This window comes from Chrysemys picta, chromosome 3 (genome assembly GCF_011386835.1).
Source record: "Chrysemys picta bellii isolate R12L10 chromosome 3, ASM1138683v2, whole genome shotgun sequence".
Lineage (NCBI taxonomy): Eukaryota > Metazoa > Chordata > Testudines > Emydidae > Chrysemys > Chrysemys picta.
In genome coordinates, this window is record NC_088793.1 from 177,484,484 (window position 1) to 177,512,355 (window position 27,872).

At 43.7% G+C, this 27,872-nt stretch overlaps 1 protein-coding gene across 6 annotated transcripts in view; it reads right to left on the reverse strand.

Annotated features, from left to right (window-relative positions):
* The window catches only part of SPTBN1 (spectrin beta, non-erythrocytic 1), a 210,306-nt gene that overhangs the window by 99,118 nt on the left and 83,316 nt on the right, over positions 1–27,872 (reverse strand). The window contains exon 1 of one of the 6 annotated variants that reach the window (XM_008173041.4): positions 8,701–9,394. The exons of 4 other annotated variants lie outside the window; for them this stretch is intronic. In XM_008173041.4, the coding sequence (XP_008171263.2) occupies positions 8,701–8,809 (109 nt within the window). In that variant the 5' untranslated portion in view covers positions 8,810–9,394. Of the gene's footprint in view, positions 1–8,700; positions 9,395–27,872 lie in introns of those variants that run through there. One more of the 6 variants, XM_042861183.2, reaches the window with a different exon arrangement.

A 27,872-nucleotide genomic window follows, 5' to 3' on the forward strand; every position in this document is an offset into this window, starting at 1 on the left:
CGGCTGCCCGTGGTGCCCAGTAGTCGCGGTTCACCATTCCCGGCCAATGGGAGCTGCGGGAAGCAGCGGCCAGCACGCTACAGGCCCACCACTGGGCTAGTGAGTGTGTCCTGCTGTGTCCCTGGGTGCCCACATGTGAGAATAGATTAATCGACTCCAATGCAAGAAGGAATCATTGTGATCATCTAGTCTGACCTCCTGTATAACACAGCCGATAGCCTTCCCCTCCCACACCCACCAAATAATTCAGAGAGCATATTTTTACTTATACACTGGAATCAAGTCATCCTTTAACCTTCTCTTTGTTAAGCTAAATAGATTGAACTCCCTGAGTCTAACACTATAAGGCAGGTTTTCTAATCCAGGCCTGCACAACTCATAAAGCGGCAAGGGCCATATTACTCCAAAGAAAACAGCTGAGGGCCAACCACCCCCCGCCCCAGCACCGCTGAAACACCAACCCCCAGCCCCCCCCGAAACACAACCCCACCCCCAGTGCCGCCCGCCCCGCGGAAACAAACCCTACTTCCCCACTGCCGCCCCGCTGAAACAGCTGTGGGCCGAAAAGGAAGGTTGGGGGGGGGGGATACTTTATTAATAATTTTTCAATTAAAGCAAACAACTGTAGGTATGGCACACTCGGAAGGCTCTGACAGCGTGTTGAAGCCTGTCGTGTAGCGGGGGAAAGAAACGGCGTGCATAGGGTGACCAGATCACTGCAGAAAAATAGGACCCACCTCCTCCCCTCTTGGCCCCACCGTCACACCCCTCTTCACCTCCTAGCCCCTCCGCTGGCTTGCTGCATCCCTCCTAGTCAGTCCCCCACCCACCACTCGCTTCCTTTTCTTGATGGGCTTTTAACTGGACTCTAAAATTTACAGCGTAACTCTTCAGCTAATGAAGTGATTCGGATTTATGTGCAGTATGTCATAGTTCTCTCTTCTCTAAAGCGGGGATGGACATTTGATTTGATCCTGTCCTCACTTTGCCTTTGCACTGCTGGGGATAGACTCGGCTGCACAGGTTCCCAAAGTGTGGTGGGATTGAGTCCAGAGAGCTGGGTGTGTGCACATGGGGCCAGCTTCTTCTGACTGCAAGATAGAAAGAAGCTAAATATACATTTAAACGTCCTCCTAAGGTGGGTTTTCCATGGAAGCAGTTGCTGCAGTGACGACAGGCACATGAACCCATGAGGCAGTCCCTGCATTAACCAGTTTTCCACACTATAAAAAAGTTGAAGAACCCCTGAGCCAAACACAGCAGCCTGTCTGGTCCTGGGATTAGCAGTGATTCCCCCTAGAGATTGTCAAGCCTTAATGACCCAGTTTTCTTTACCATCCTGGGGCAGTTACTTGAACATTTGGGGCGGTCGAGGGCATTCTGCCATTTCCCTCTCCCAATTGCCCCCCCACCACTGCCCACCTGCTCACCTCCTTGCGCCCACCCCCCACCCCGGCTCACCTACTCACCACCCACCACTGCCCACCTGCTTGCCTCCTCAGCCACCCCTCCCCGCCGCCGGCTCACCTGCCCCCCCCCCCGGCCACCGCTCGCCTCCTCAGCCCCACCTCCGGCTCACATCCCACCCCTGCCCGCCCACCTCCACAGCACCCCCTCCCCCGCAGCTGGCTCACTTGCCTGGCCTCTTACTTTCTGCCGCTGGCTCACCCTCACTCTCCACCCTGCCAGTGGCCCCCTCAGAACCCCACCCACCAGCCAACTGGCCGGCCATTGGCTTGCCTACACACCCCCCGCAGGCCCACAGTGAGCTCACCTACTCACCACCCCCCTGCAGGCCACATAGTGAGCCCACGCAGGCCACGTGCACCCCACGGGCCGCATGTTGTGCAGGCCTGTTCTAATCCTTTACTCATTCTCTGAACCCTCTCCAGTTTATCAACATCCTTCTTGAATTATGGGCACCAGAAATGGACACAGCATTCCAGCAGCGGTCACACCAATAACCTCACTGTGCCAACTCAAGATCCCCATTTATGCATCCAAGGATTGCGTTAGCCCTTTTGGCCGCAGCGTCACATTGGGAGATCATGTTCAGCTGATTACCCACTGCGATCCCCAATTTTTTTTCAGAGTCATTACTGTCTAGGATAGTTTCCCACCGTATAAGTATGGAGCACATTCTTTTTCCTACGTGTATACCTTTACATCTAGTGATACTAAAATGCATATTTTGTTTCCTTGCACCCAGCTGGCAGAGTGATCCAGATTGCTCTGTACAGTGACCTGTCCTTATTATTTACCACTCTTCCAATTTGTGTGTCATATGCAAACTTTATCAGTGATGATATTGTGTTTTCTTCTGTTCAGAATGTTAAATAACATAGGATCAAGAACCAATCCCTATGGTATTTCACTAGAAACACATCGGTTTGATGAGGATTCCTCTCTTACAAGTTACATTTTGAGATCTATCAGCCAGCTTTTAATAAGAAGGGGTCTTATGATACACATCTCCTAGCAGTCTCAACATTTCATTAAAGGAAAACTTTAGAGTCAAGTCACTACAACTAGCTACCAAGCAGAGTTAAAGATTGACCTTAAAGTCTGAGAAAGTCAATGGGGGAGAGGAGCGTCTTTCCATTTACTTCAGTGAGTGTTAGATTAGGCCTTAAATCTCTAAAAGCAAAATATTTTTTAAAGAACTTGCAAAAATAATTAACAACCATAAAGGAAACCTCCATAATAATCTGATGGCAAGTGGGACAGAGAGAATTTGGCTCTCATTAAACAGGCACAAACCTAAGTTGTTAAAAACAAAAATAACATCTACCACCAAGCCTGGGACTTCATACAGATCCTTTCAAGGGTAAGCTTTCTTCTGGGGATTCATCCTCAGTACAAATCAAGCTGACTTCCTCTCCAGGGATTCTAAAACTATAATGACTGTAGGCAATTTCACACCTATGGTGCAATCTTATAGGTTGGAATGAACCCTGTAATTACATTGCAGAAATTGATAAAGGCACAGTGCTATAAATTGCAGAAACTTTAATAAACGCTACTCAGTTCTGTTGATTAAGTGGGAATGAATTTAAGGATACAGTGTGGCAGTGGTTTTCAAACTGTGGGTTGCAAACCAGTACTGGGTCATGGAATGTCAGGCACTGGGTCGCGTGGCTCTGCTCATCACTGCTGACTGGGTCGTTAAAAGTCCTGTCGGCGGTGCTGCCTGGCTAAGGCAGGCTAGTCCCTACCTGTTCTAACACTGCTCTCAGGAAGCAGCCAGCAGCAGGTCTGGCTCCTAGGCACTGCCCCCGCCCTTAGCACCGGCCAATGGGAGCTGGCGGAGGGAGGGGCGGTGCCTGCGCGCCTCCGCCTAGGGACCAGATCTGCTGCTGGACGCTTCCGAGGCACAGCATGGTCAGTGGTGCCAGGACAGGAAGCCCGCCTTAGCACCCCCACTGCGCTGCTGACCAGGAGCCACCTGAGGTAAGCCTGTGCCCCAACCCACACCCAAACCCCCTGTCCCAGCCCTGAGCCGCCCCAAACCCAGAGTCCCCTCCTGCATCCCAAACCCCTCATAGAATCATAGAATCATAGACAAATTAGAGGATTGGGCAGAAAAAAACCTGATGAGGTTCAACAAGGACAAGTGCAGAGTCCTGCACTTAGGACGGAAGAATCCCGTGCACTGCTACAGACTAGGGACCGAATGGCTAGGTAGCAGTTCTGCTGAAAAGGACCTAGGGGTCACAGTGGACGAGAAGCTGGATATGAGTCAACAGTGTGCTCTTGTTGCCAAGAAGGCTAACGGCATTTTGGGCTGTATAAGTAGGGGCATTGCCAGCAGATCGAGGAACGTGATCGTTCCCCTTTATTCGACATTGGTGAGGCCTCATCTGGAATACTGTGTCCAGTTTTGGGCCCCACACTACAAGAAGGATGTGGAAAAATTGGAAAGAGTCCAGCGGAGGGCAACAAAAATGATTAGGGGTCTGGAGCACATGACTTATGAGGAGAGGCTGAGAGAACTGGGATTGTTTAGTCTCCAGAAGAGAAGAATGAGGGGGGATTTGATAGCAGCCTTCAACTACCTGAAGGGGGGTTCCAAAGAGGATGGAGCTCGGCTGTTCTCAGTGGTGGCAGATGACAGAACAAGGAGCAATGGTCTCAAGTTGCGGTGGGGGAGGTCCAGGTTGGATATCAGGAAAAACTATTTCACTAGGAGGGTGGTGAAACACTGGAATGCGTTACCTAGGGAGGTGGTGGAGTCTCCTTCCTTGGAGGTTTTTAAGGCCCGGCTTGACAAAGCCCTGGCTGGGATGATTTAGCTGGGAATTGGTCCTGCTTTGAGCAGGGGGTTGGACTAGATGACCTCTTGAGGTCCCTTCCAACTCTGATATTCTATGATTCTATGATTCCCACACTCTGAACCCTCATTCTGGCCCCGCCCCATAGCCCTCACCCCAACCCTCTGCCCCAACTCCGTTGGGTCGTAAGCATGAACAATTTTCTTCAATTGGGTCACCAGAAAAAAAGTTTGAAAACCACTGCACTGTGGTGATGATGGCTGCCTCCTCTCTCATCAAGGATTGCCTTCCCACAGCACTGAACTTACTAGGTGTTCATTGTGGATCTTAGTAGAGATGCAAGAATCTACTTTAAAATACCTCTCAGTACCACATTAACATCTTGATGTCAGCTCTTACATGGCCATCAAGTTTATCAGTGGGATCCAGCAGTGTTAGTGCAGTGAAGATGATATCTTAAGTTAATAATTACAGTTTATTTGTGTTTTGCTTTTCATTTAATTTCTCAACTAAATTGGATGAGCTCTCTCCAGCAGTTCCTTGGGCAGGTTCACGTGAAACAGGTTTTCTGTAGGCCACTTTTTGAGGACTGTCTTCATTCGCAGCCAGCTGCTCTATCCCTAAATGAAGGCCTCTATTTACTGAACAAATGGCCATAAAGAATGGACCACCTATATGTAGATTTATGACTATGGCAGCCAGTAATGCTATCCCTTACTTATCACTTAAGGGCTGCGTGACGTGACCATAAAAATCAACTCATGTGAGGTTTATTAAAGTGAAAAGAACTTGCAAAAGAATCCCCTCAGCCTCTTAACCTGCATTGACATTCTCACCTGCACAGTGATCATGATGATTACCTAACTCTAAATCTAGAGCAGATGACCTAGCCGTCATTATGCACCAGTAGAGAGAGTTGAAGAAGTGCTCTGTGTGGCTCGAAAGCTTGTCTCTGACCAACAGAAGTTGTCCAATAAAAGATATTACCTCACCCACCTTATGTCTCTAATATCCTGGCTACAACTACACTGCATACATTATGCACCTTCTTTTAATGTGTAATGCCATCTGTACCATTAGCACCAGTTTAATACAGTTTCTCTTCTGGTTTGGCATCCTTCCACAAACAAGCGATAGGGTTGATTGCTCTCAACTCACTGTGGCATCACCCACTAGCTCCTGCTTGATTTTGCCTACTGGTGGAAATGGCTTGCAGGGGTGTGGTGACTAGTGTGAAAGTCAGAGTTGAGAAACATTTGGAGGGTGGGTGTGGCCACACAGACAAAATACCACTGCTTTCTATATAAAAGATACTATCTCAAAGAATATAAGATTTCAAAAGACCAATGAGACATGTGGGGGGCATGTTTTAAAATTCTTCAGCCTCATCACCAAGTTTATCAGCTGCATCTCTTACTACTCAGCAGAGCCACTTCTTTGCATTTGAAAGAGGTGGATTATAGAGGAATGCGGTTGTCATTTGGGTTCTTAGGATGCTGTGTAGGTTCAAACTGCCTCCTGGCTCCTTTTCTCTTCTCCTGTGATGTGACACTTCCAGCTCCAAGCACACTTGCCTCCTTTTTGTGAGGCAAAGTCAAAGAAAGAGCCATTCTCATCTCTAAATGTATATGCAGCTTTGTGCTGGGCCTAGATACTCCTCTGTTTAATCTACTCTTGAGTGTTTCCTACAGGGGAAGCCTAGAATGCACTAAATTTGAACAGAGCCTTGCCAGGGCCTAGTGCAGAGGTGCAGATCCAGGGCCAAAAAATAAAAACCTTTAGGATTATGAAAAATAGGGGGGCAGGGTGTTAGAGAGGTCAATGAAGGCTATTCCATTCTGCATTTATTATGGGACCTCTAGACTAGTATCACTTCTGTCACCAGGCCAGTGAGTCACAACTCAGAGGACAGCTATAAATGTGGGAAACCCAGACTAAAACTCAAAATAAACCAAAACAGTAAAACTTTAATGGTGTTGTTCTATAGAGCCTGCAAGATGTGCAGGGTGCAACCAAGGTCATCATTATTTGCTTATGCACCCTCTGTGATGGGAAAGAACAAATGTCATGAAAGTGTAATTTACAAATATTGTACTTCTTCAGCTCATCATCATTGCTGGTCCTGGATTAGCCCAGAAGCATGAGCATTGCCACACTAAGCAATTTCCAGTGCACAGAACCCACAATATTTTGAACTGAGTATATTATAGCCAGCTTAGAGGACAAAAGTCACTTTAGAATTTTATACAACTGCCAAATGAAGACTTTTAAACATGTTCCAAACAAAGAGCCTTTAAGTCTGAGGAAAGATCGCCAGGGTCAGCAGTACTAAACTGCCCCCACCCCCTTTGCAAGACACAGTATTTGGTGTTATTGTTTGGTATTTCATGGAGTATTTAGTGCATGATTTAAGACATTTCCTGTAGTTAAGTTCCACCCTGAACAAGATCACTGTCAGCACTGTTTTTTCAAGCAAGCCTCCCCCCTCTGCATTGCGAATAAACAACCTTTTGTTATGGGCAATCTGCTATGAAGCCCCTCCCTACACCTTATGAAAAACTCCCTGGTTTTTAATTGTCCAGTCTTCAGAGAAAACTGCAGTAAAGAGACTGTTACAGTGACTTGATTTCTGAAATCAGCACAGAAATACTCTTTTAAGGGGAAAACACACTTTCTGTGTTCACACCACAAGCTGTCTGCTTGCCTGTTTCAATGGGATATAAACTGACATGAATTCCTGAAGTGCTGTAACTTAAAATGACAAAACCTGTTTTGTTAAGACATTTAACTTAACCAGCAAAGAAAGAGACATGAGTCCCTATATTTTTCTCTAGTATCAAAGGGGTAGCCGTGTTAGTCTGAATCTGTAAAAGCAGCAGAGAGTCCTGTGGCACCTTATAGACTAACAGATTATAGGAGCATGAGCTTTCGTGGGTGAATACCCACTTTTTCAGATGCTGCTTTTATATTTTTCTCTCTGTCACAAATTCAGCTGGCTCTTTTTTAAAGTAACTATTGCAGTGTATGATCTGACAGATGTGTAAGCTAAAGATTCTAATATATGCACTCGTGTAAATTTGGAGCCTTCATTTTTTCATGCTGTGCCTAAGAAATGTCTAGTTTACCAATGTTTAAAATGTCATTTTATCTCCTCGGATCCAGTGTGCAGTCATTACTGTGAGCTAACTTACAAAATAAACAGACTACTATGAATGAACTTTTTTTCCCCTCTTTAAGCCAACAAATAAAAACATTCTTTGTGCTAACCTCGGTTCTTCCTCCTTCTCTGACAGGAACCACAGGACCACACTCGTGGCACAGATGAGAGTAAAATAAAAAACATGTACAGTGGAGTTAAACTTCACTGCACTTGGATTTTTCTGGGAATATTTATTGAGTCACATGGATTTGCAAAGTGAAGAGAATTTTGGTTTCGATTATGAATTCTTTTTGATTTTCAAACTACAATATCTGAGTTTCATTGATCCCTGAGACATGCCAGACCCAGAGGAACATCAGAACTTGTATTGCCATATTAAAAGAAGAAATGCTTTCCTACTTTCTGTAGGACACAAGAATATTTCTAGAAACAAATGTCACTTTCCCATTCTCACACAAAGCAGAAATTAAAATAACAGACATTAAAAATACAACTCCTCTCCCTACAAAAGGGCATAAGAACGGCAATACTGGGACAGACCAAAGGTCCATCTAGCTCAGTATCCTGTCAGGTGCCCCAGAGGGAATGAACAGAACAGGTAATCATCAAGTGATCCATCCCCTGTAGCCCATTCCCAGCTTCTGGCAAACAGAAGCTAGGGACACAATCCTGGCTAATAGCCATTGATGGACCTATCCTCCATGAACTTATCTAGTTCTTTTTTGAACTAAATTAATTGCAGAGAGAATGGAATTGTTAAAATATGTGAGTGTTTCCTTGTACTACAGATTCTGAAGATTCACTATTTGAGCAAACTTATGAATGGAAGAAAAGTGACCATTCTTGATTTGAAAATGCCAGGTTACATTTTACAAGGAGGTGCTGTAAGGAATCAGAAGTAGCTCCTGCACTGCTAACTAAATTAAGATTCTAGGATTAAATACCATATTTACAACCGTAATTTGCAGAGGGGTTTTGAACAAAAAGCCCACTCCCTCGCTGCTCCCCCACTTTCCTATTGTTCTAAATGACTGGATCTGAGGTAGTCCTCTTGTCACCTATAAAGCTGAACATGTCCCCATACTGTGTGAGACCAAGGCATTCCCAGAGGAACAGAGGATTTACAGTATTTTTTAAAAGAATGCAAAGCTTTTTATTACAGCAGGACTCTTGGCCTCTGCATGTTACAGCAGCATCAGAAGCAGCTCGTGCTAATATGTTTACAGGCATCATATCATAGCAACACTTAAAAAAAAGTCACAGGCTTACCTTGCAACTGCTTGAATCTTCCTTCTAACTGATTATAGTTATATGGCACCTGAGCTGCATAACCCGGGGACAATGGCGCTGGCATACTGGTTGATTTTTGTAATTCCATTTACAACTCAATGATATGGCAAACTGCAGCATAAAAAACCCACAGGTTTCTCCACCAAACATCCAAGCAAATCCCAGCTTCCTCAGAAGGTTGGCCCCCCTCACCAGTGAAAATGCTCAGGCTGAACTTTAAGTAAATAACAGCTTCGGTTCAAAATCCAGTAGTGTAGCTTGATGGTAAGTTGCCAGTAGCACATTCAAACTTAAACCACCATGGTTTATTTTTCTCCCTACTACATGGAACCCTCAGTGCTTCAAGATGGTTTCAGTTACAAACCTAACCCTAATGCAATTAAACTATAAAATAAAAGCAAGTTTCAGATTCAACCCAAAGTAAAAAGCATAGAGCCATCCACTGCCCTCCTTTCCAAAGATTCCAGGAGCAGCAGCACACACCTCAGTCAGATCTTTCTGCTGGTTTGTAATATAATCAGTAGCCACTCACTGTGTACTTAGTGGTGATGTCACTTGATTAGCATAAAGCATTGTAGAAGCAAGGAAGGCTGTACCAAGGGTTAGGGGGTGGGGGTGCAGAGGAAGGGCTAAAAGGATCTTGAAACATTCAGCCAGCTTTTACAATCCAAAGCACTCAATGGAATGTATACATTCCAAGCCCTTAAGTGAAAAGCTGAAAGCATGACTCTCCTCCTGGACTTTTTTAAAGCATCTAGGCATACTCTAGAGACAATGGTACCTTCCTAAACAAAGCTGGTGGAATTACAATCTTTTGTTAAGAGCCTCATGTAACGGAAAAGTCTCAGATTACTATCACTTGAAAAGGAGAGCACTTTTCTTCATTTATCTTCACGATTGTTCACTTAAAAAAGTAACGCTGACGTACAAGAAGCACTTATTCAGTATTTAGCACAAAGGCTGCATTTACAAATATGGACTGTGCTAGGGATAAATGCCTTTGTAAAAATGCTGTTTAAATATCAATTCCTTTAATTTAATTTAATTTTAATTGCAGATGCTAAACATTTTGATCTCTCACGTGTTTTTCTGCCTGCTCAGTTACATGTATGGTGGGTATTACTGTGAGACTAATGATTTTCCATGGCTGCACTCCGAGGAAAATACAGGGTGTGTGTGTGGGGGGGGGGAGCGTTAATGTAAATGAAGATGTTTTGTCCCTCTATGGCCCTGACCCTGACTGGAGCCTTTTAACACTTCCGTAATATAAACAGCAGCAGCATGAGAATTATCAAAACTCAAATGATCTTCAATTATATGACTGCTTCAGTTTTTCTTCAGAAGCATCCTTCTCCCCAGCCCTCTCCTTTCAATAATATAAATTCACAGAGCTCAATTCCAGTTTCATGTGCCCACTACAGATTCTTGTTTGCCTGTTTTTTTAAAAAATGCTGATAATGTTCACACAAGCATTTTTTCCCTATTTCTCGCATTTCCAAATTCCTTTCCATCTGAGTCAATGCTCCCTTCCTCTCCCACTCCAATCCCTCAGTTACTATTTCAAAATGTTGCCTTTGTTTGTCACTGCAGTTTCACCAGTTTTTAGTCATACAGTACTTGTAAAGACAATTTCTGTAGGAGAACCACAGTCTACCCCACAGATTGACGCAACCCTACTCCTACTCCTAGTTATGTGCAAATTCAAGCAGTCCTATCAGAGGTACCTGTGAACAAATGCACAAAGGATCTGATTCTGGAGGTGTTGTACAGTCATTGATATCAAGAAGCGTGAGGGGGTTCAGCACCTCACAGGAGAAACTCGAGGTGGGATTTCCAAAAGCCACACAGGACCAAAATCCCATTGATAGTTAAAAGTTCTCGTGCTCCTAAGCCCTTGACTACACTTCAAAGTTTTGCTGCTTTTTAAGTATTCTGGCACAGATAAAATAGCAAAACATTCTTAATATAGCTGCTGTTATACTGATATAAACATGTTCATACCTATGTGGCTATTTAGGTTCGGCAAAACGAAATAGAGCTAATCCTAGTTAAAGTGCCTCATACCAGTCGAGCTGTGTCCCTACTAGGGCTTTTACTAGGCAGTAAGAAAAAACACACACACCCTTGCCGACATAGTCATGCCTGTAAAACTTTTTAAGTAAGGGCTAGTCTACACTGGCAATGCTAAACCGCCTCCACGAGAGGCATAGCTCCCAGGGCTGGTGCACTGTTTACATTGGCGCTTTACAGCGCTGCAACTTGCTGCACTCAAGGGGGTGTTTTTTCACACCCCTGAGCGAGAAAGTTGCAGCACTGTTAATTGCCAGTGTAGACAAGCCGTTACTAAATAATAGCAATGTAAACTAATGTAAGTGCAATCAAATCTCATGCTTTAGGGCAGGCCTGCACAACATGCGGCCCGCGTGGGCTCACTGTGCTGCCTGCAGGGGGTGAGTAAGCAAGCAGCGGGTGAGGGAGGGGGGCTGAGGCGGCGAGCGGGTGGGCAATGGCTGGGGGTGAGTAGGCAGGCGGGCAGTGGCCGGGGGGCAGGTGAGCCGGCAGCGGGGGAGGTGGCAGCTGAGGAGGGGAGCAGGTGGGCAGTGGCAGGGGGTGAGTAGGCAAGCCAGGAGGGTGGGGGGGCTGAGGAGGCCAGCGGGTGGGCAGTGGCGGGAGGGGGCAGGTGAGCCGGCAGCTGAGGAGGCGAGCGGACAGGCAGTGGCGGGGGTGGGGGGGGGGGCAGGTGAACCGGTGGTGGGAGTGGGGAGCTGAGGAGGCAAGTGGTGAGTCGGTGGCTGACCTGTTCTACTGATCTGGTCTGGCTCTGATCCCCTCTCCAAGGGTTGCAGCTGTCTGGAGGTGCTTGCCTTCCACGTCTTCCTCATTCACACCTCATTCATTCAACAGGGCAATTGATTACAAAGTGGGGGGAGATCTTATTCTACTTCTAGCAAAAAGACAGTTTTCTTTTACCTTAATTATATTACCTTAGGGGCCCGCTATAACATATTACCAAGGTTCAATACCGCTGTTTCGGTGGGGCGGCGCTAGGGAAGGAGGGTTTGTTTCCGCAGGGCGGGCGGCGCTGGGAGGGGTGTTTCAGCAGCGCTGGGGGGGTTGTTTCCACGGGGCGGGCGGCGCTGGGGTGTGTGTGTTGTGTTTCGGGGGGCTGGGTGGCGCTGGGGAGGGGTTCAGCAGGGCCGGGGAGGTTCGGCCCTCAGCTGTTTTCTTTAGAGCAATATGGCCCTTGCTGCTTTACGAGTTGTGCAGGCCTGCTTTAGGGAATTATCAGCAGGGGTCAGGTAAGATTTTTCACCTCATTTGCAGTATTGCACAATGGCTGGGTGTAACTGTGTACACACATGTGGATGTATGTATAAATTCAGGGGGGACAGAAAGGGCTCAGGAAAGTTTGCATCTTCTTCTAAAGCAACAGGTCTTGATCACTGCTGGAGGCAGGATACTCTACTTGGTAGAACATGGCTCTAATCCCAGTAGGGCAAATCCATGTGCCTACTAAAACCTTTTCCTGATAATCTTTGTACAGCCAGCTGTCTCCGAAATGCACAGAAAGCATCATGAAATCCACATAGTGCATTTGCAGCCCTCTGATCTCCAGCAGGGGGAGGGGAGGTGCACCAACCATACAAATTCCACAGCAGGTCCAAAATTAACGAGAATAATGTTTGGAATCACATTGGCTGGGCTATAATGTTCAGATATGGATTTGAGCTTTCCCAAAGGTCAAGGGGGGGTTGGATCTGGTGTGCCAGTACAGGTCCATCTTGCGGAATTCTTTTTTGTAATTTTCCTCCTACAACGGTTAACCTTCTAGCTCTAAAGTCTGACCTATGTTATATTGATATGAAAGCTTTTTCCTACAACAATAGGTAAGCAGTGCACATACTTGTGGTCATATCAACTCACTTACAGCATCCACACCCTTAGCAAAGTGTTGCTATGCAAGTCTTGACTGTAACACTACAGTAGACATGATTGATAATAGAGTAGAGATATGCTTTAAAATAAAAAAAAAATCTGAATAATATCACTAAGACAATAAACCACTAAAAACAAAATGTGAACTTTTAAACTCTGGATAGTCCCCTATGTGTCTGAATATTGAATTTGATAAATTTGAGTTGATGAATTTCTTAAGTCCCTGGAATACACCTCAAATTGCACTGAAAGAGAGATTCTTTCTCAACTGCACTGTTTAGTGTTTAAAATAGGAAAATGTCTGCAATACACCAAATGAAATGCTAAATCATTTTCTGTGAAGAGCCCCCTCATGGCTTGTATTTATTTTGATGTTGGTAATAATGACTGTTATGGTAATGCAAATGTCTCACATGCTGCACTGTTTCTATTTCTTGGAGATGGTGTTTGTTTTTTGTATTTTTTAATGAAATAAATAAAATTATTAAATAAAAGGCTCAAATTAACCATTTGTTTTCCGGACCAAATATTAGTGTGAATTTGGTTTTATATAATGCCCTTCACCACTATTCCAAGGTATTTCAAAACCTGCCACAAAATACCAAGCAGTACTGTAGAACCACTCCATAGTTAAGGTTGAAGCCAGCTTCCCATTATGAACCTGTTGCCAGATTTTGGCCTATCCACCACAATGTGGAGCAACACTGCCCTGAACAGGGATCAACTACAGCAGATACAGAGCAGTGCAGGCTCTATGCTACTCCACCACCCCACATAGGGGCATGCTGAGGATGGGAAGAAGCTTTGTGTTTGGACAGTTTATTTGGTTGGGCTTTCTGTGTGTTGTGAAAAAAACGCATTGGTACACTAGGACTTCTTGTACTTGTTTTCTGTGAATTTTGCCCCCGCTGTAGTTGCCATCCAGTTTACTTGCCATGTGGACAGCCTAACTGATCTTTTAGTGATCGATATGACAGTTTTCCATAATGATCACATCAGCTATTTTGGATGGCATTGACCACCAGGTGATGCTGACTCAGCTGCTGAATTATGAGTTATGCTTTCCTGGGCACACTATACATTTTTAAAGGCTACACTTTACACTTTGGTGATAATGCAATGGAAAGAGCAAAGCAAATAGGTTCTGTCTGTATTTCTAAAGCTCTATACCAGATGTATCAAGATTTCTCACAAATGGGAATCCTGACAGTTCCCATTTTTGCTCTAGTAACATAAAATCCTAATATGTTTATTTGCTATTGACTCCAAAACTATCGACCTAGTATTTAGTTTACTGCTATGTGGCAATGCACTGAATTTATCACAAGGTTCTCATGTGCACCAAGCCCTTGGGATAGTTTTCATTTTTAGACTTCTCTTCAGTTATTCATTTTATTGACCAAGAAACCTTAACAAATATTAATTATGTGATATATTATGGAGGGGCACTAATGCCATCATAATTAAGGTTAAAGGTACCTTTTGAGTACAGGCCCAACTTTAACAAAACCAAATCAAATTGACGTGAAATGTCACATCATATCTCATCACTGGTTAGACATTTTTGGGAAGTGTGGGGCAAATCACATCCTTAGTTTCAGATATGTTGGGTTTTTTAAAACGATGTCCATTTTTATTTTTTTTTAAACAGATTTTCCTAGCACTCTTGTGGCTCAGCATCTCTCAAACAGATTTACCTACACATTTCCAATTACTCTTCCCCCATTGTATTTAACATGTAGCTTTAGAGTTTCATGTAACTTCATTTAAATAATAGCTATCACAAACACCACACAGAGATGATTACTGTATCCATTAACAATATACATACATATTACAAAATTAGATGCATGCATCAGCTGGATTCATGCTTTGTAAACTGCAAATGGCCTGACTGGAGCTTTATGACTAAAGTCTTATGGGAGACAAAAGGGTCTGATATGGTAATAATGAGAGTGGGAAAACAACATCTGGAGGCAAAAGACTATCTGGGACAGAACAGGATATACCCCTGCATGGATTTCAAGATCTGCCAGTCTTTCCAAGCAGCTTGTAAGGTCTTCACAGACTGCTGTCACAGGTTAAAAACACCTCAGGACATTCCTATTCAAAAAATGAGTTACAGTTGAACAAATATATCACTTTCTTCAGCCAAAAAACCCTTGAGAAAATTCTGTCATTTTCTCAAAAAACATAAAATTAGCAAATCTGGAAATTCCAAGTTAAGGTTCCATTTTATAATTCTCCTCCAAAAAGCATTCAAAAGGCTGCATGAGCGATTCATATTAAAAAAAAAAATAAAAAAATCTTAACTTGCCTCTTTAGTGCCAGCTTGCAAACAACCAGAAACTCTAAACCCTATAACAATCATAACCAATCATACACAGTCATTAGGATTCAAATACAATATTAATTTTTTCTGTGGACACTTGTGAAGTTAACTTGTGTGACAGATGGTTAAGGGGCAAAGGGCTTAGGAAAAAATATTCTGGTTTTGACCTATTCATCAAAGACATTTATTTATTTTCTGTCATCCTATGTGTAAAGCCAGAGAAGCAATACACAAGGTATCCTTAGCTATTTTAAAATTATAAAATAAACGTATTCTTTGAACTGTTGTGTTCTGAAACAAAGCAGTGAAACTAACTCTGTGAAAGGCAATAATCTCTGTAGAGAGAAGCAGTATGCAAGCTACGGCTTACAATAATTACAGACCTTCTAGTTAATCATCATCACTGTCTTTCCTTCTTACTCATGTTTGCTCTTGTAAATTCTCTCGTTGGTAACTAACTAGAGAAAATCTGAAAGGTAAGAAAGGATGATTTATTAATCTAAAATGCCACACAAGTCACATAAGAGTTGCTACTCCCCAAAAAAGGGTAAAGGTTGAACACACCTATTTAGTGCAACTGCAAGAACTAAAGACTATAGGACAGATTTTGCTTTCATTAAAACCGATGTAAACCCAGGGTAACTCCACTGACTTTACTCAAGTTACTCCAGGTTTAAACCAGTGTAAATGAGGGCAGAAACTGGCCCTGTGTACACAATAGTTACTCAGACAATAAGGAAGCAGCTGCCTTTGCCACAGACAATGAAACTTGGAATGCAATATCTCAAAAATAACTATGTGTGTTACATTTTACTCTATATGTAACATTAAAACTAACTCTCCAGAATTATCTGTTTCCCCTCCAATTTTCACCTAATACACTGGAGCAGGGAAGGAAGAATCAAATACACAATATCATTAAAACTATGCACTAACCTCAACTATCTCTCACCTTCTGCAGTTATTAGTGTTAATATATTGGAACCAATAAGTTCAATATCTAAACAAGCATGTCATTTTCACACATTTTTCCACAATTCCTTAGCCTCTAGTCAGATGTATCAGAAGAAAACAAAATAAATATACTGACACATTTGATCATGCAATTTCCATTCATTTCAGTTGAATTTAAGTGCTAGTTAATACAGGCCCATTCTTCAGCCAACTACTCTTAACCAGGGTTTGTTTTCTATGGAGCTTTCAAGATTTATTTATTTTTTTTGGTTGGTTGGTTTTTTTTAAACTCTTTGTGTCTGATCTTGTACCATTGAAGTGGATATAAATTTTGCCTTTGCCTTGGCAGGATCAAACTCTCTACCCTTCATGTAAAACTTAAGCTAATTTTCTTCTGTATTATCCAGGAAGGGATTTGAAAATGTACAGCATCAAATGTGACTGTTGAATACTGCTACGTTTGAAAAGTCCTGCTGCACACATATTACTGATACTATTCTAAAATTTAAGAAAAATACATCACCTAAAATCAAAAGTTGTTTTGGAAGAGACATAAGGCTTTGATTTTTGTGAACATGTGCTACTTTTTACCTCTCACATTTATCAATTATATAAAACAGGTTTTCGCAGATTACCAGTTGCCCAGGGAGCTGCCAGCTACATCTGGAGCGGTCTGAGGCATAGACGTTTGTGCTACTCCATGCAGGTACACGCCACCATGTATCCCAATGGTTTGAGGCAGACCCAAGCAGTCGTTATTCAGTGGATCGTGACCTTGGAAATCAGGTCTGACATAGCTTGGAATTGGGCTTCCAGTAGGGAGGCTTTAGCTTAGGTCAAATCGAGCAGTGTCCTGATGAACTCTATTCTCTGAACCAAGACCAGGGTTGACTTCTGCTTGTTTATCAACAGATCGAGTGCCTGGAAGGTGGCCTATACTATACTGATGCTGTGCTGCACCTGAGCTTGCAACTGACCTTTGATCAGCCAGTCATTGAGGTATGGGTAGACTTGCATGCCTCGATGCCTGAGGAAGGCTGCTCCAACCGCCATACACTTTGTGAAGACCTGTGGCACCTTTAAGACTAACAGAAGTATTGGGAGCATAAGCTTTCGTGGGTAAGAACCTCACTTCTTCTTACTTGCATCTGAAGAAGTGAGGTTCTTACCCACGAAAGCTTATGCTCCAAATACTTCTGTTAGTCTTAAAGGTGCCACAGGACCCTCTGTTGCTTTTTACAGATTCAGACTAACACGGCTACCCCTCTGATATTTGTGAAGACCTGTAGGCCTGCCAATAAGCCGCAGGGAAGATTGGTGAATTGTTAGTGGCGTTGACCCACTACAAACCTGAGAAATCTTCTGTGACCGTGAAAGATAAAGGACACTTATTTCCACATCTCTAAGTCGAGGACGATGTACCAGTCTCCTGGATCCAAGGAAGGAATGATGGAGGCCAGGGAGAACATGCAGACCCTCAGTTTCTTGAGATATTTGTTGAGCCGACGCAGGTCCAGGATGGGCCGCAGACCCATCTTGGCCTTCGGGACTAGGAAATATCGGAATAAAACCCCTTAAGTCTCGTCTCAAGAAACCACCTCTACGGCCCCCACACGTAGGAGGGCTTGCACCTCCTGGACGAGAAGCTGCTCGTGAGAAGGGTCCCTGAAGAGGGATGGGGTGGAGGGTGGGAAGGAAGGGGGGGGATGAAAACTACCCAACAGTCCAATGTTGTATATGACCACGCTGGGCTGAAGGCTGACAGGTTGTCAAAAAACGAAAGGGAGATGGCTCTGGAGTTGAGACTGGTATATTGTCCTCGGGCATACCTTCAAAAGACCTGCCTGGCCCCTCCAGGATATCTATAAGAACCTGACTGAGAGGCTGAGGTAGGAAGGAGGGGTTGGCATTCCTTATAACCCTTCCCTTTTCTTTTATAGGGCTCCTGTCTGGGAAGTGCCGCAAACCTAGGAGGCTGCTGGAGCCTAAAGTGTAAAAGGCCCCAAGGAGCAAAGGGTGGCCTGTCTGTTCCAAGAACAGGGAGGTGTCCTCAAAGGGGAGGTCCTGGATGGATTGCTGCACTTCATGAGGGAGGCCAGATGACTGGAGCCACAAACAGCACCTCATGGTGACTGCCATTGCCACAGTCCTAGCTGCTGAGTCAGCCGCATCCAGAGCCACCTGGAGGGAGGTCCTGGCCACAGTCTTGCCCTCCTCTAGGATTGCTCTGAACTCCAGCCTTGACTCTTGTGGCAGGGAGTTCTTAAACTGGGACAAGTCTCACAAATTAAAATCATACCTCCCCACCGGGGCCTGCTGGTTGGATATATGTAACGAGACTGCCCGTCGAATAAACCTTACGTCCAAACAGGTGCAGTCTGTTGGGCTCTTTATTTTTGGGGGTAGCATGCAACTGCCCCTGTTGGTCCTGCTCATTCACCACTGACACCTGCAGGGACCCCAGGCACTGGGAGGTGTGAGTAAAGGTACTCAAACCCACTGGCTGGGACATAGTATTTCTTCTCTGCCCTTTTTGAGGTGGGGGCAGAGAAGAAGAAGTTTGTCACAGTGTTCTGATGGGGCCCATCACTGCTTCGTTAATTGTTCAAGACCACTCTGGAGGTAGCAGCTGCAGCCAGGATGTCTATTAGGTTATGGGCTGACTCCTTAAGCTCCTCAACTTCCAGGCCCAAGTTCGCAGCTACCCTTTTCAGGTGTTCCTGGTGGGCCCTGCCCCTGAAATCATCTTGTGGGATCGGGTTACTAGGGCCTGCAACTGCCTCATCTGGGAATGATGAGAAGGAGGCCTGTGCCGGAGGAGGGGCTCCCTCATCCTCCTCCACCATGTTTATTGGAGCCATGTCTTGGATGTTGGCACTAGGGTCGATACCAGAGTCCGGGTCCGGTGACGGACAGGAAGAGATGGCAGCTCACCTTTCTGACACTACCGAGTATGACCGATGGGAAGGGGGGCCCAGTATTTTGGGAAACCCCCAAGGATTCCAGTACTACCACTGCATTGGCCAGGTGCCAGCAGGAGGGTGGTATCAAAGTCTGGTTTGTAGGTTGGGTACCAATAGGTCTTGGGTGGAGCAAGGATTCCGCTTCAGACTCCAAAGAGGATTCCTCTCCTGGAGACCATGGCGGAGCAGTACCCGCTTGCTCTTCCAGGCAGTGCCGGTGAACAGGGGACTAGCAGCGGGCTGGTGACCGCTGCATTGGGACCATGGAGGGCTTGCCCCGGTCGGTGCTGTGGTGGAGTTTGCTGCACCGCACCCCTTTCAGTTTTTGGTCGCCTTGGGTGATGAGGAGCCTTGAGGGGTCAGCGGGATCAGGAGGGACAGCCGGCAGCTGCTCCTGGGAGTCGGTGGCAGGTCCCTTACCGGACTCAGTGCGCTAGGCGGAGTCAGCAGTGTTGTTTCTTATGCCGCTTCCTCAGCACCAGGAATGGGAAGAGTCCGGTGCCAGGGGAGCACTCTGCATGGATGCTGAGGTGCTCGGTGCCGATTTGGACCAGCTCAGCTCCGAGGCTGGAGTGAGGGCTGCTTCCATAAGAATGGCCTTCAGCCAAACGTCTCTATTCTTTCTCCTGCATGGTTTGAAGTCCCTGCAGACCTGGCACTTCTCTTTAATGCAAGACTCCCCCAGACACTTTAGTCAGCCAGAGTGTAGGTCACTCACTGGCATCAGCTTGCTGCACAAGGCACACGGCTTGAAGCCTGGGAACTCGGAGCATGCCCAGCCCTTGGGCCGAAAAGTCTCTTGATGACATGGACAGCTACTAACACTCCTTTATACACTAACTCTAACTAAGAGCTATATATACTAACTACAATAACTATACAAAATATGAACAAGGAAAGTCTGAACCACTGGAAAAGAAGCCTTGCTGCAGCAAGAGGGGTCATTCCAGCAACCATCATGGGCAGTAAGAAGGAACTGAGAGGGCATAAAATATTAGGGTTCAATCTCAATTTGAGCAGGAGCATATACAAATCCCTGCCTGCACTTTGAAGATGTAATCAACCACTTGTGTGCTTCTAACACAAGCCTACATGCACAAGTGTTAGCATTTGCACTTGGGATGACCATCAGCACTAAAATGGAGGAAAAAAGAGCTGACTAAAAAGCAGCAGTTTTGCTTTCCCAGGGTTCCTGTAGGAATTTGCTTTGGTATCAGTCTGCACAGTCTGGCACTCTCAACGTTTTGCTCTGAGTTTTAGATACAAATCACATTGCCACCTTCAAGTGAACCTGCAAGTTTCACATGGTTCTAAAATGCAGTAGGGGCCAGAGCTACAGAAAACATTTGATAAACTTTTAACAAATCTGGTCTGAGTATCAACTTTCCAATGAAATATTACCTCACCCACCTGGTCTCTGTAATGAAATCAGGTCAGTTGCACCTGGTTTCAGGTTCCCCTAAGAACAATTTGCATAGATCCAGTATCAGCAGAAGAAAGGTTTCAGAGTAGCAGCCGTGTTAGTCTGTATCCGCAAAAAGAAGAACAGGAGGACTTGTGGCACCTTAGAGACTAACAAATTTATTAGAGCATAAGCTTTCGTGGACTAGGCTGTAGTCCACGAAAGCTTATGCTCTAATAAATTTGTTAGTCTCTAAGGTGCCACAAGTCCTCCTGTTCTTCTTTTATCAGCAGAAGAGTTGATGTTACCATTGTAGCAGGACGTCCTTGTCGACTGTAGCAACAGAACTCTTGCTAGGATCACTGGGAAAGGGCAGCTATGAGTTACTGATATTAAAAATATTGATGTTTTATAAAACTACTGAAATCCAGTTGTGGGTGGTTTTTTTTTTTTTTTTTTTTTTTTTTGTGTTTTGTTTAAATCACCTTTACTTTCTGTCAGCCCAGGAAGAAAGAAAACCTCTCTTGAGTGTTAAGTATCAATTGTGCTCAGCTTGTGACCAAAGAAGAGTTGAGTAGTGCTGGTTTGTGTGCCTCCTTTACATGAGCAATCTTGGGCAAATACACACCCACTCTATCAAACCAAGGCATTTACACCAGGTGATAATGTAGTTTACTATTTATTAGAGCTGGTTAAAAAAAAACAAAAAAAACCACCAATTTTTCCCATGACATTCTGAATGAAAAATTTTCATCCACTTCTTTGGGGAGACTTTTTTTAAATGAATTTAAATTTTTAGATTTGATTTTTGAAAACTGAAAAAAAATGAAATTTTTAATTTTTCTTTTTTCCCTTTCGTCCCTTTTTTCCTTATTTGCTCCTGAATTCAATAGCATGAATGATATCTAGGTCTGGATGAGGTCTTTTTTTCTTCCTCTTGCTTTCCCCCTCCCCCTCACTCAATAATTTTTCAAAATTTCCTCAACTTGTGAAGTGTGATTAGTGAGTGGCTACATGTCAGTGTTTTATTTTCTTCTGTTTACTGCTTAGTAACTTATAAAAATCGGAGAAGTTTTAAAACTGCCCTATGATCCATTCCTAATATTGTTGGAGGGTTTTTTTAATCCCAAATGTGGAGTCTTCACCCGGGAAAACTAACTTTTAATGCCAAAATAAATGAATTATCCTTTTCCTTATTTTCTAAAAGCTCCTTCACAGGCAGGGAAAATGTGGGGGTGGACTTGGGGGATTTGGGAATTGTCTATCACTCCAATAATGCCTCATGCCTGACAAGAAGTGCTATGTGTATAAATTGGTGCAAAGAGTGCACACACATATTATATATAGTCCAAACTTACCCATTGGCAAGGCTTTACTGGTAATTAAATTAAAAAACCAAACAAACCACTACCTAAGCTTCACCTCAAGCTTGACTATTCCTAGGGTTTTCTTACATGGCCTTGCCCAGCCTTTAGTTCCCACTGCCCTTAAGAAACACTCCAATCCTTCTTACCTCCTGACTGGAACTAACATCCCCTGCCAATATGAGCCAGCTGTGATTACCCTGCATTTTTATGGTTCTAGCACCTGCATTTAGGATTGCCCAACAGAGGAGCCCTGCATTGCTACAGAGAGTCATAGGGACTGTCACATTGTTCCAAATGGATTGTCACCATCTTCTGTATTTCTCCTGTTCTTATCTCTTCTCATTTCCCCCCCCCCCCCGTCCGTCTTTTTACCTCCTCACCATCAATTTTCTCTCCTCTCATATAGGGCACCTTAGACTTACACTTTTCCAGGCTCTTCCCTCACAGAAAATCCTCCAAGCCCCTTCTACCCATCTTGGCTGTGGTCAGTGAGCTAAATGAGCAATTCTTTCACATTTCCAGATTCACCGTTGCCTCACTTGTCCTTCTAACTGGTAGAGAGAAAATGCATAAATGCTGCAGAAGCAAATATAGACAGGAAGAGACAAGCAGTCTTCCTTCCCGGCAGAAGGTGTTCAACAGCATTGGCAGGTGTGTCAGTCCTGCAGCATTCATAGTGTTTGGTGTGAAGCAAAGGGTGAAAAACTCATTCAGCACTCAACCAGCTCAGTAATAGCACAGTAAATACCATGACTTGCCCTGAAATTTCATATTTATATAGTGCCTCCCCTCCTGAAGGATTCCAAACACTTCAAACAAACTGAATAGTATAGATTTACAGTGTTGTTTCCCACCCAACAATGTGGGAAAGAGGACATTTCTGCTAAGGACAAAAGCAAACTGGAAGTGCCATGAGGTCTCTGAAGTCTATGCAGAGCTGCCAGTAACATAGTTCATAAATTTTACCACCAGAAGGGACCACATTGTGATCATCAGTCTAGTCTGACCTTCTGCATAATATGGGGGTAAAGAATTTCACCCAGTTCTCCAGCTGAGAGAATTATTCATCCCTACTGTGAAGTGAACATGATCAAGTTCAATCACTTATGATTGAGCTACAGCTTATCTTTTAGAAAGACATTCAGTCTTGATTTCAAGACTCCAAGTGATGATGAATTTATTACTTCCTTTGGTAAGCTGTCCCCGTGGTCGATTACCCTAACTATTAAAAATATATTCCTCGTTTGATTTTTTTTTTAACTTCAGTTTCCAGCCATTGGATCTTGTTATACTTTTGTGCACTAAATTGAGGGCCAGATATCTTATCTACCATTTACCATCTCGCATTAAGCCATCTTTGGCTTGTGTTAGAGTGATGTGTTAGGTCATGATCAAGCTGCCTCTTAATAATCTCGTGTCTGACTGCGAGGTGTTTTTTCTAAACCATTGTTGTAGCTCTTCTCTGAACCCTCATCAGAAAAACCAACATAGAGTAAGTTTCCTGATGAAGAGTGAAGGCCGAGTCAAATCTGTGGTCTCAGGAAATGCTTTGGTCACTAATCTTTCCCCTACAGAATATCTCTGAAGTTATTAGAAATTAAGGAACATTTTAAAAAATCCTGTATTGAATTTTACTTTGAAATAAGTTCTGCTAGACATTATTTTTACTAGAGAGTTATCCAAGCAACAAAAAGGAGAAACTCAAAGAACATTGAGTTTTGGCTCCATAAATACAGAAGCCTGGCTAGTTAGAAGCTTAAAGAATATTTTCTTCTACATACTAAGAGTTTGCATACAGTTCTCCCTTAAATTATTGGCTCATGGCTAGATTTTGAAATGTGCTTAACACTATGGGCCAAATTCATCGCTGGTGGAAGTCTTAAGTCTTTTTTAAAAAATCTGCCATTATTGGCGTGTGGACAACTATCAACAAGAAACTATTTTTTAAAGTCATGATTCAGCAAAACATTTAAGTACATGCTTAAAATGAAGCACATGCTTAAGTATTTTACTAAATTAATGCTATAAGCAGTACCCAGCACAGAAAAGAGCCTGGGCTAATTGTTAAATATATGTAAAATGTTGATGATGATAATAACAAAAGTAGTAGATTTTAGCCTTTTAAATCTTCTGGATTCTCCTTCTGGGACAGCTCTTCAGCTGGTATAAATCAGCACAGTTTCACTGAAGTCATTGGAGCTATGGCAATTTACACCAGCTGAGGTTCTGGTCGTTTTCCATTCTAGACTGATAGCTCTCCTCCAGAAACATGTGCTTTAGCGTGATTTCATCTGATACAACCAATGTTCAGTTGGGCATCTCACTAGTGCAGGGACTCTGGAACAATTTTTAGAGTGTGGGCGCTGAGAGCCATTGAACCAAACTCTAAACCCTGTATATAATGGAATCCACTTCAAGACAGGGGGTGTGACAGCACCCCTAGTTCCAGCACCTATGCACTAGCATTCAGGTTGTCATCCATGAAAGATTTCTTACTAATCATGAGCACTTTTCCTTTCTTCTCTGTGCAACTTGGCTCCCAGAAGTATTTTAGTTCTCTTCATAAATAATATCCTGCCTTCTCTTTACTGCTTTTAAGAGCCTGTCCTGCTCCAGTTGATGCAGAAAGCTACAGCCCACTTAACTCAGCAACACAGGCAGCCCAAAGCACATCTCCACAGTGCTCCACTCTCTTCAGATACCATAGTGATGAGCGGGTGATGAAAACAAAGACAGACCGGATAGAACTGTACTGCACCAATCAGGGAGTCCTATGACATTTTTCTCTTCTCACTTACAGCAATGTAAATCAAGAATCATTTGCACTGAAGTCAATGCAGTTAACATGAGAAAACTGTGTAAGAGAACAGAATCAGGTCCATAGGCTTACTGACTTCTCTGTTACCTCATGGGAATTTCACATGCAAAAAATAATAATAATAATAATAATAATAATCATCTACATTTATACCGAGTTTCCAGCAGCTTCCAGCCTCCTTTCCACTGTGCAAAGATGGCTCTCTGTTATACAATTAATGAGCTTTTATCACTTCCTTTACTTTCTTAGATGCTCTACACTTACTTTTGAAAAGTTTCCATTTGGCTAAACCACCAAATTTTACAAATCACTCTGTCTTCAGCTGAATCACAGAAGCATGAAGTTCATCCCTCTTTGTGCATGAAGACTGATGCATGCCTGGAGCTCTTTCTGTGAGATTAAGTGGGGGAAATATGGTGCCTGCATTCCAGTCCCAGAGCTCAATATACAGGAATTAACAGTCTCAGGCAAGATGCTGGGCTCACAGAATACACTGGTCTACAATTTTTGAGAAGTTGTCTGCTTCAGAGATAAAATGTGCTATTTATTATGTATTTTGATGTGCTGAATTCAAATATGACAATTAAAACAACTGATTGGCTACTGTTTCTAAGATATTTAAGTTTTTACATTTTATGTCTATGTATATTGTGTAGATAGTAGAGTTTTAATCATAAATTGTAAACCTAGGTCTTTTCATGTGTTTATAGTTGCTTTACATGATAATATTTCACCTGTCCTGTTTATGTAACACTTTAAAAATCAGCAAAAGGGTTATATAAATAAAATTTATTATGAAACAAAAGGCAAAAAACTATTATGTACATAGTTTAGTCCTATTCAGTGTCTACTCGGCGCTTCTTGGCTTGTCTCTTGTATTCATTAAATGGAGCATCTCTTGTCACTGTCCAGCAATAGTCTGCAAGCACTGATGGGCTCCATTTGCCCTGATAGCATTTCTCCATTGTTGCAATGTCCTGGTGAAATCGCTCGCCGTGCTCGTCGCTCACTGCTCCGCAGTTTGGTGGAAAAAAATCTAGATGAGAGTGCAAAAAATGTATCTTTAGTAACATGTTGAAACCAAGGCTTCTGTATGCCTTGAGGAGGTTTTCCACCAATGACCTGTAGTTGTCTGCCTTGTTGTTTCCGAGAAAATTTATTTTCACTAACTGGAAGGCTTTCCATGCCGTCTTTTCCTTGCCACGCAGTGCATGGTCAAATGCATCATCTCAAAGAAGTTCACGAATCTGAGGACCAACAAAGACACCTTCCTTTATCTTAGCTTCACTTAACCTTGGAAATTTTCCACGGAGGTACTTGAAAGCTGCTTGTGTTTTGTCAATGGCCTTGACAAAGTTCTTCATCAGACCCAGCTTGATGTGTAAGGGTGGTAACAAAATCTGCCTTGATTCAACAAGTGGTGGATGCTGAGCACTTTTCCTCCCAGGCTCCAATGACTGTCGGAGTGGCCAATCTTTCTTGATGTAGTGGGAATCTCTTGCACGACTATCCCATTCGCAGAGAAAACAGCAGTACTTTGTGTATCCAGTCTGCAGACCAAGCAAGAGAGCAACAACCTTCAAATGGCCACAAAGCTGCCACTGATGTTGGTCATAGTTTATGCACCTCAAAAGTTGTTTCATGTTGTCATAGGTTTCCTTCATATGGACTGCATGACCAACTGGAATTGATGGCAAAACATTGCCATTATGCAGTAAAAGACCTTTAAGACTCGTCTTCGATGAATCAATGACCAGCCTCCACTCATCTGGATCGTGAAGGATGTTGAGGGCTGCCATCACACCATCGATGTTGTTGCAGGCTATAAGATCACCTTCCATGAAGAAGAATGGGACAAGATCCTTTTGACGGTCACGGAACATGGAAACCCTAACATCACCTGCCAGGAGATTCCACTGCTGTAGTCTGGAGCCCAACAGCTCTGCCTTACTCTTGGGTAGTTCCAAATCCCAGACAAGGTCATTCAGTTCACCTTGTGTTATGAGGTGTGGTTCAGAGGAGGAGGATGGGAGAAAATGTGGGTCCTGTGACATGGATGGTTCAGGACCAGAAGTTTCATCCTCTTCCTCGTCTGACTCAAGTGAGAATGATTCTGGTGCATTAGGAACCGGCAGTCCTCCTCCGTGGGGTACTGGGCGTATAGCTGATGGAATGTTTGGATAATGCACAGTCCACTTTTTCTTCTTTGACACACCTTTCCCAACTGGAGGCACCATGCAGCAGTAACAATTCCTGGTATGATCTGTAGGCTCTCTCCAAATCATTGGCACTGCAAAAGGCATAGATTTCCTTTTCCTGTTCAACCACTGGTGAAGATTTGTTGCACAAGTGTTGCAGTATATGTGTGGGGCCCACCTCTTGTCCTGATCTCCAATTTTGCAGCCAAAATAAAGGTGATAGGCTTTCTTAACCATAGTGGTTATACTGCGCTTTTGTGATGCAAAAGTCACTTCACCACAAACATAGCAGGAGTTATCTGCACTGTTCACACAAGTACGAGGCATCTCTGCTCACTTTGGCTAAACAGAAATGTGTCCCTTTGCAAAATCAAACACTGACAAATAAGAGAGCATGACACTGTATGATTTCTAGGGCTGATATAGTGCAATTTGTTCAGCAGAGTGATGTAAGCTTTGTTATGACTGCATCATCCATGACTTCTAGGAATAACATGGTGCAATTCATATCATGTATGACGCAATACCAGCTTCAGATTGCATCATTCATTGTCTTGCCTAAAAAGTAAGTACTGTCCAAACCAAGTCATAGATTTATTCATAGATCCAATCAAAGATGTATTTTAGTCATTTCTGGTTTAAATTGAGATCCCTTCCCTTTATAACTCACTTATCCTCCGCCATTCCCAAGTCAAGGGTCGTATACACTGACCCAATAGCATATCTTGAAAACTAGAGCCAATCAACAATTTTAAGCATCATTTTCGTTCTCAGTGACCCAGAATTAGTAAAGTTTGACTACATTTATTTCAGAAGCATTTTGGCTGTAGAGCAGTGGGGGCTGGAAGGGACCTCTGGAGATCATCTAGTCCAACCCCCTGCTCAAAGCAGGACACTTCTTACAAGCTATTGCCGGCCCCAATAGAGCTTAGCTGGAGGCATAAAACAACCATGGTTTTCAGAGTTTTCAGCACATGCTGCCAGCAACTGCTCACATTCTATACTACTCCCAAGATACTTAACTAAGGGCATGTCTACACTTACCACTAGAGCAATCGATCCAGTGGGGGTCGATTTATCGCGTCTAGTGAAGACGCGATAAATTGACTGCTGGGCGCTCTCCCGTTGACTCCAGTACTCCACTGGAGCGAGACGCATAGGCGGAGTCAATGGGGGAGCAT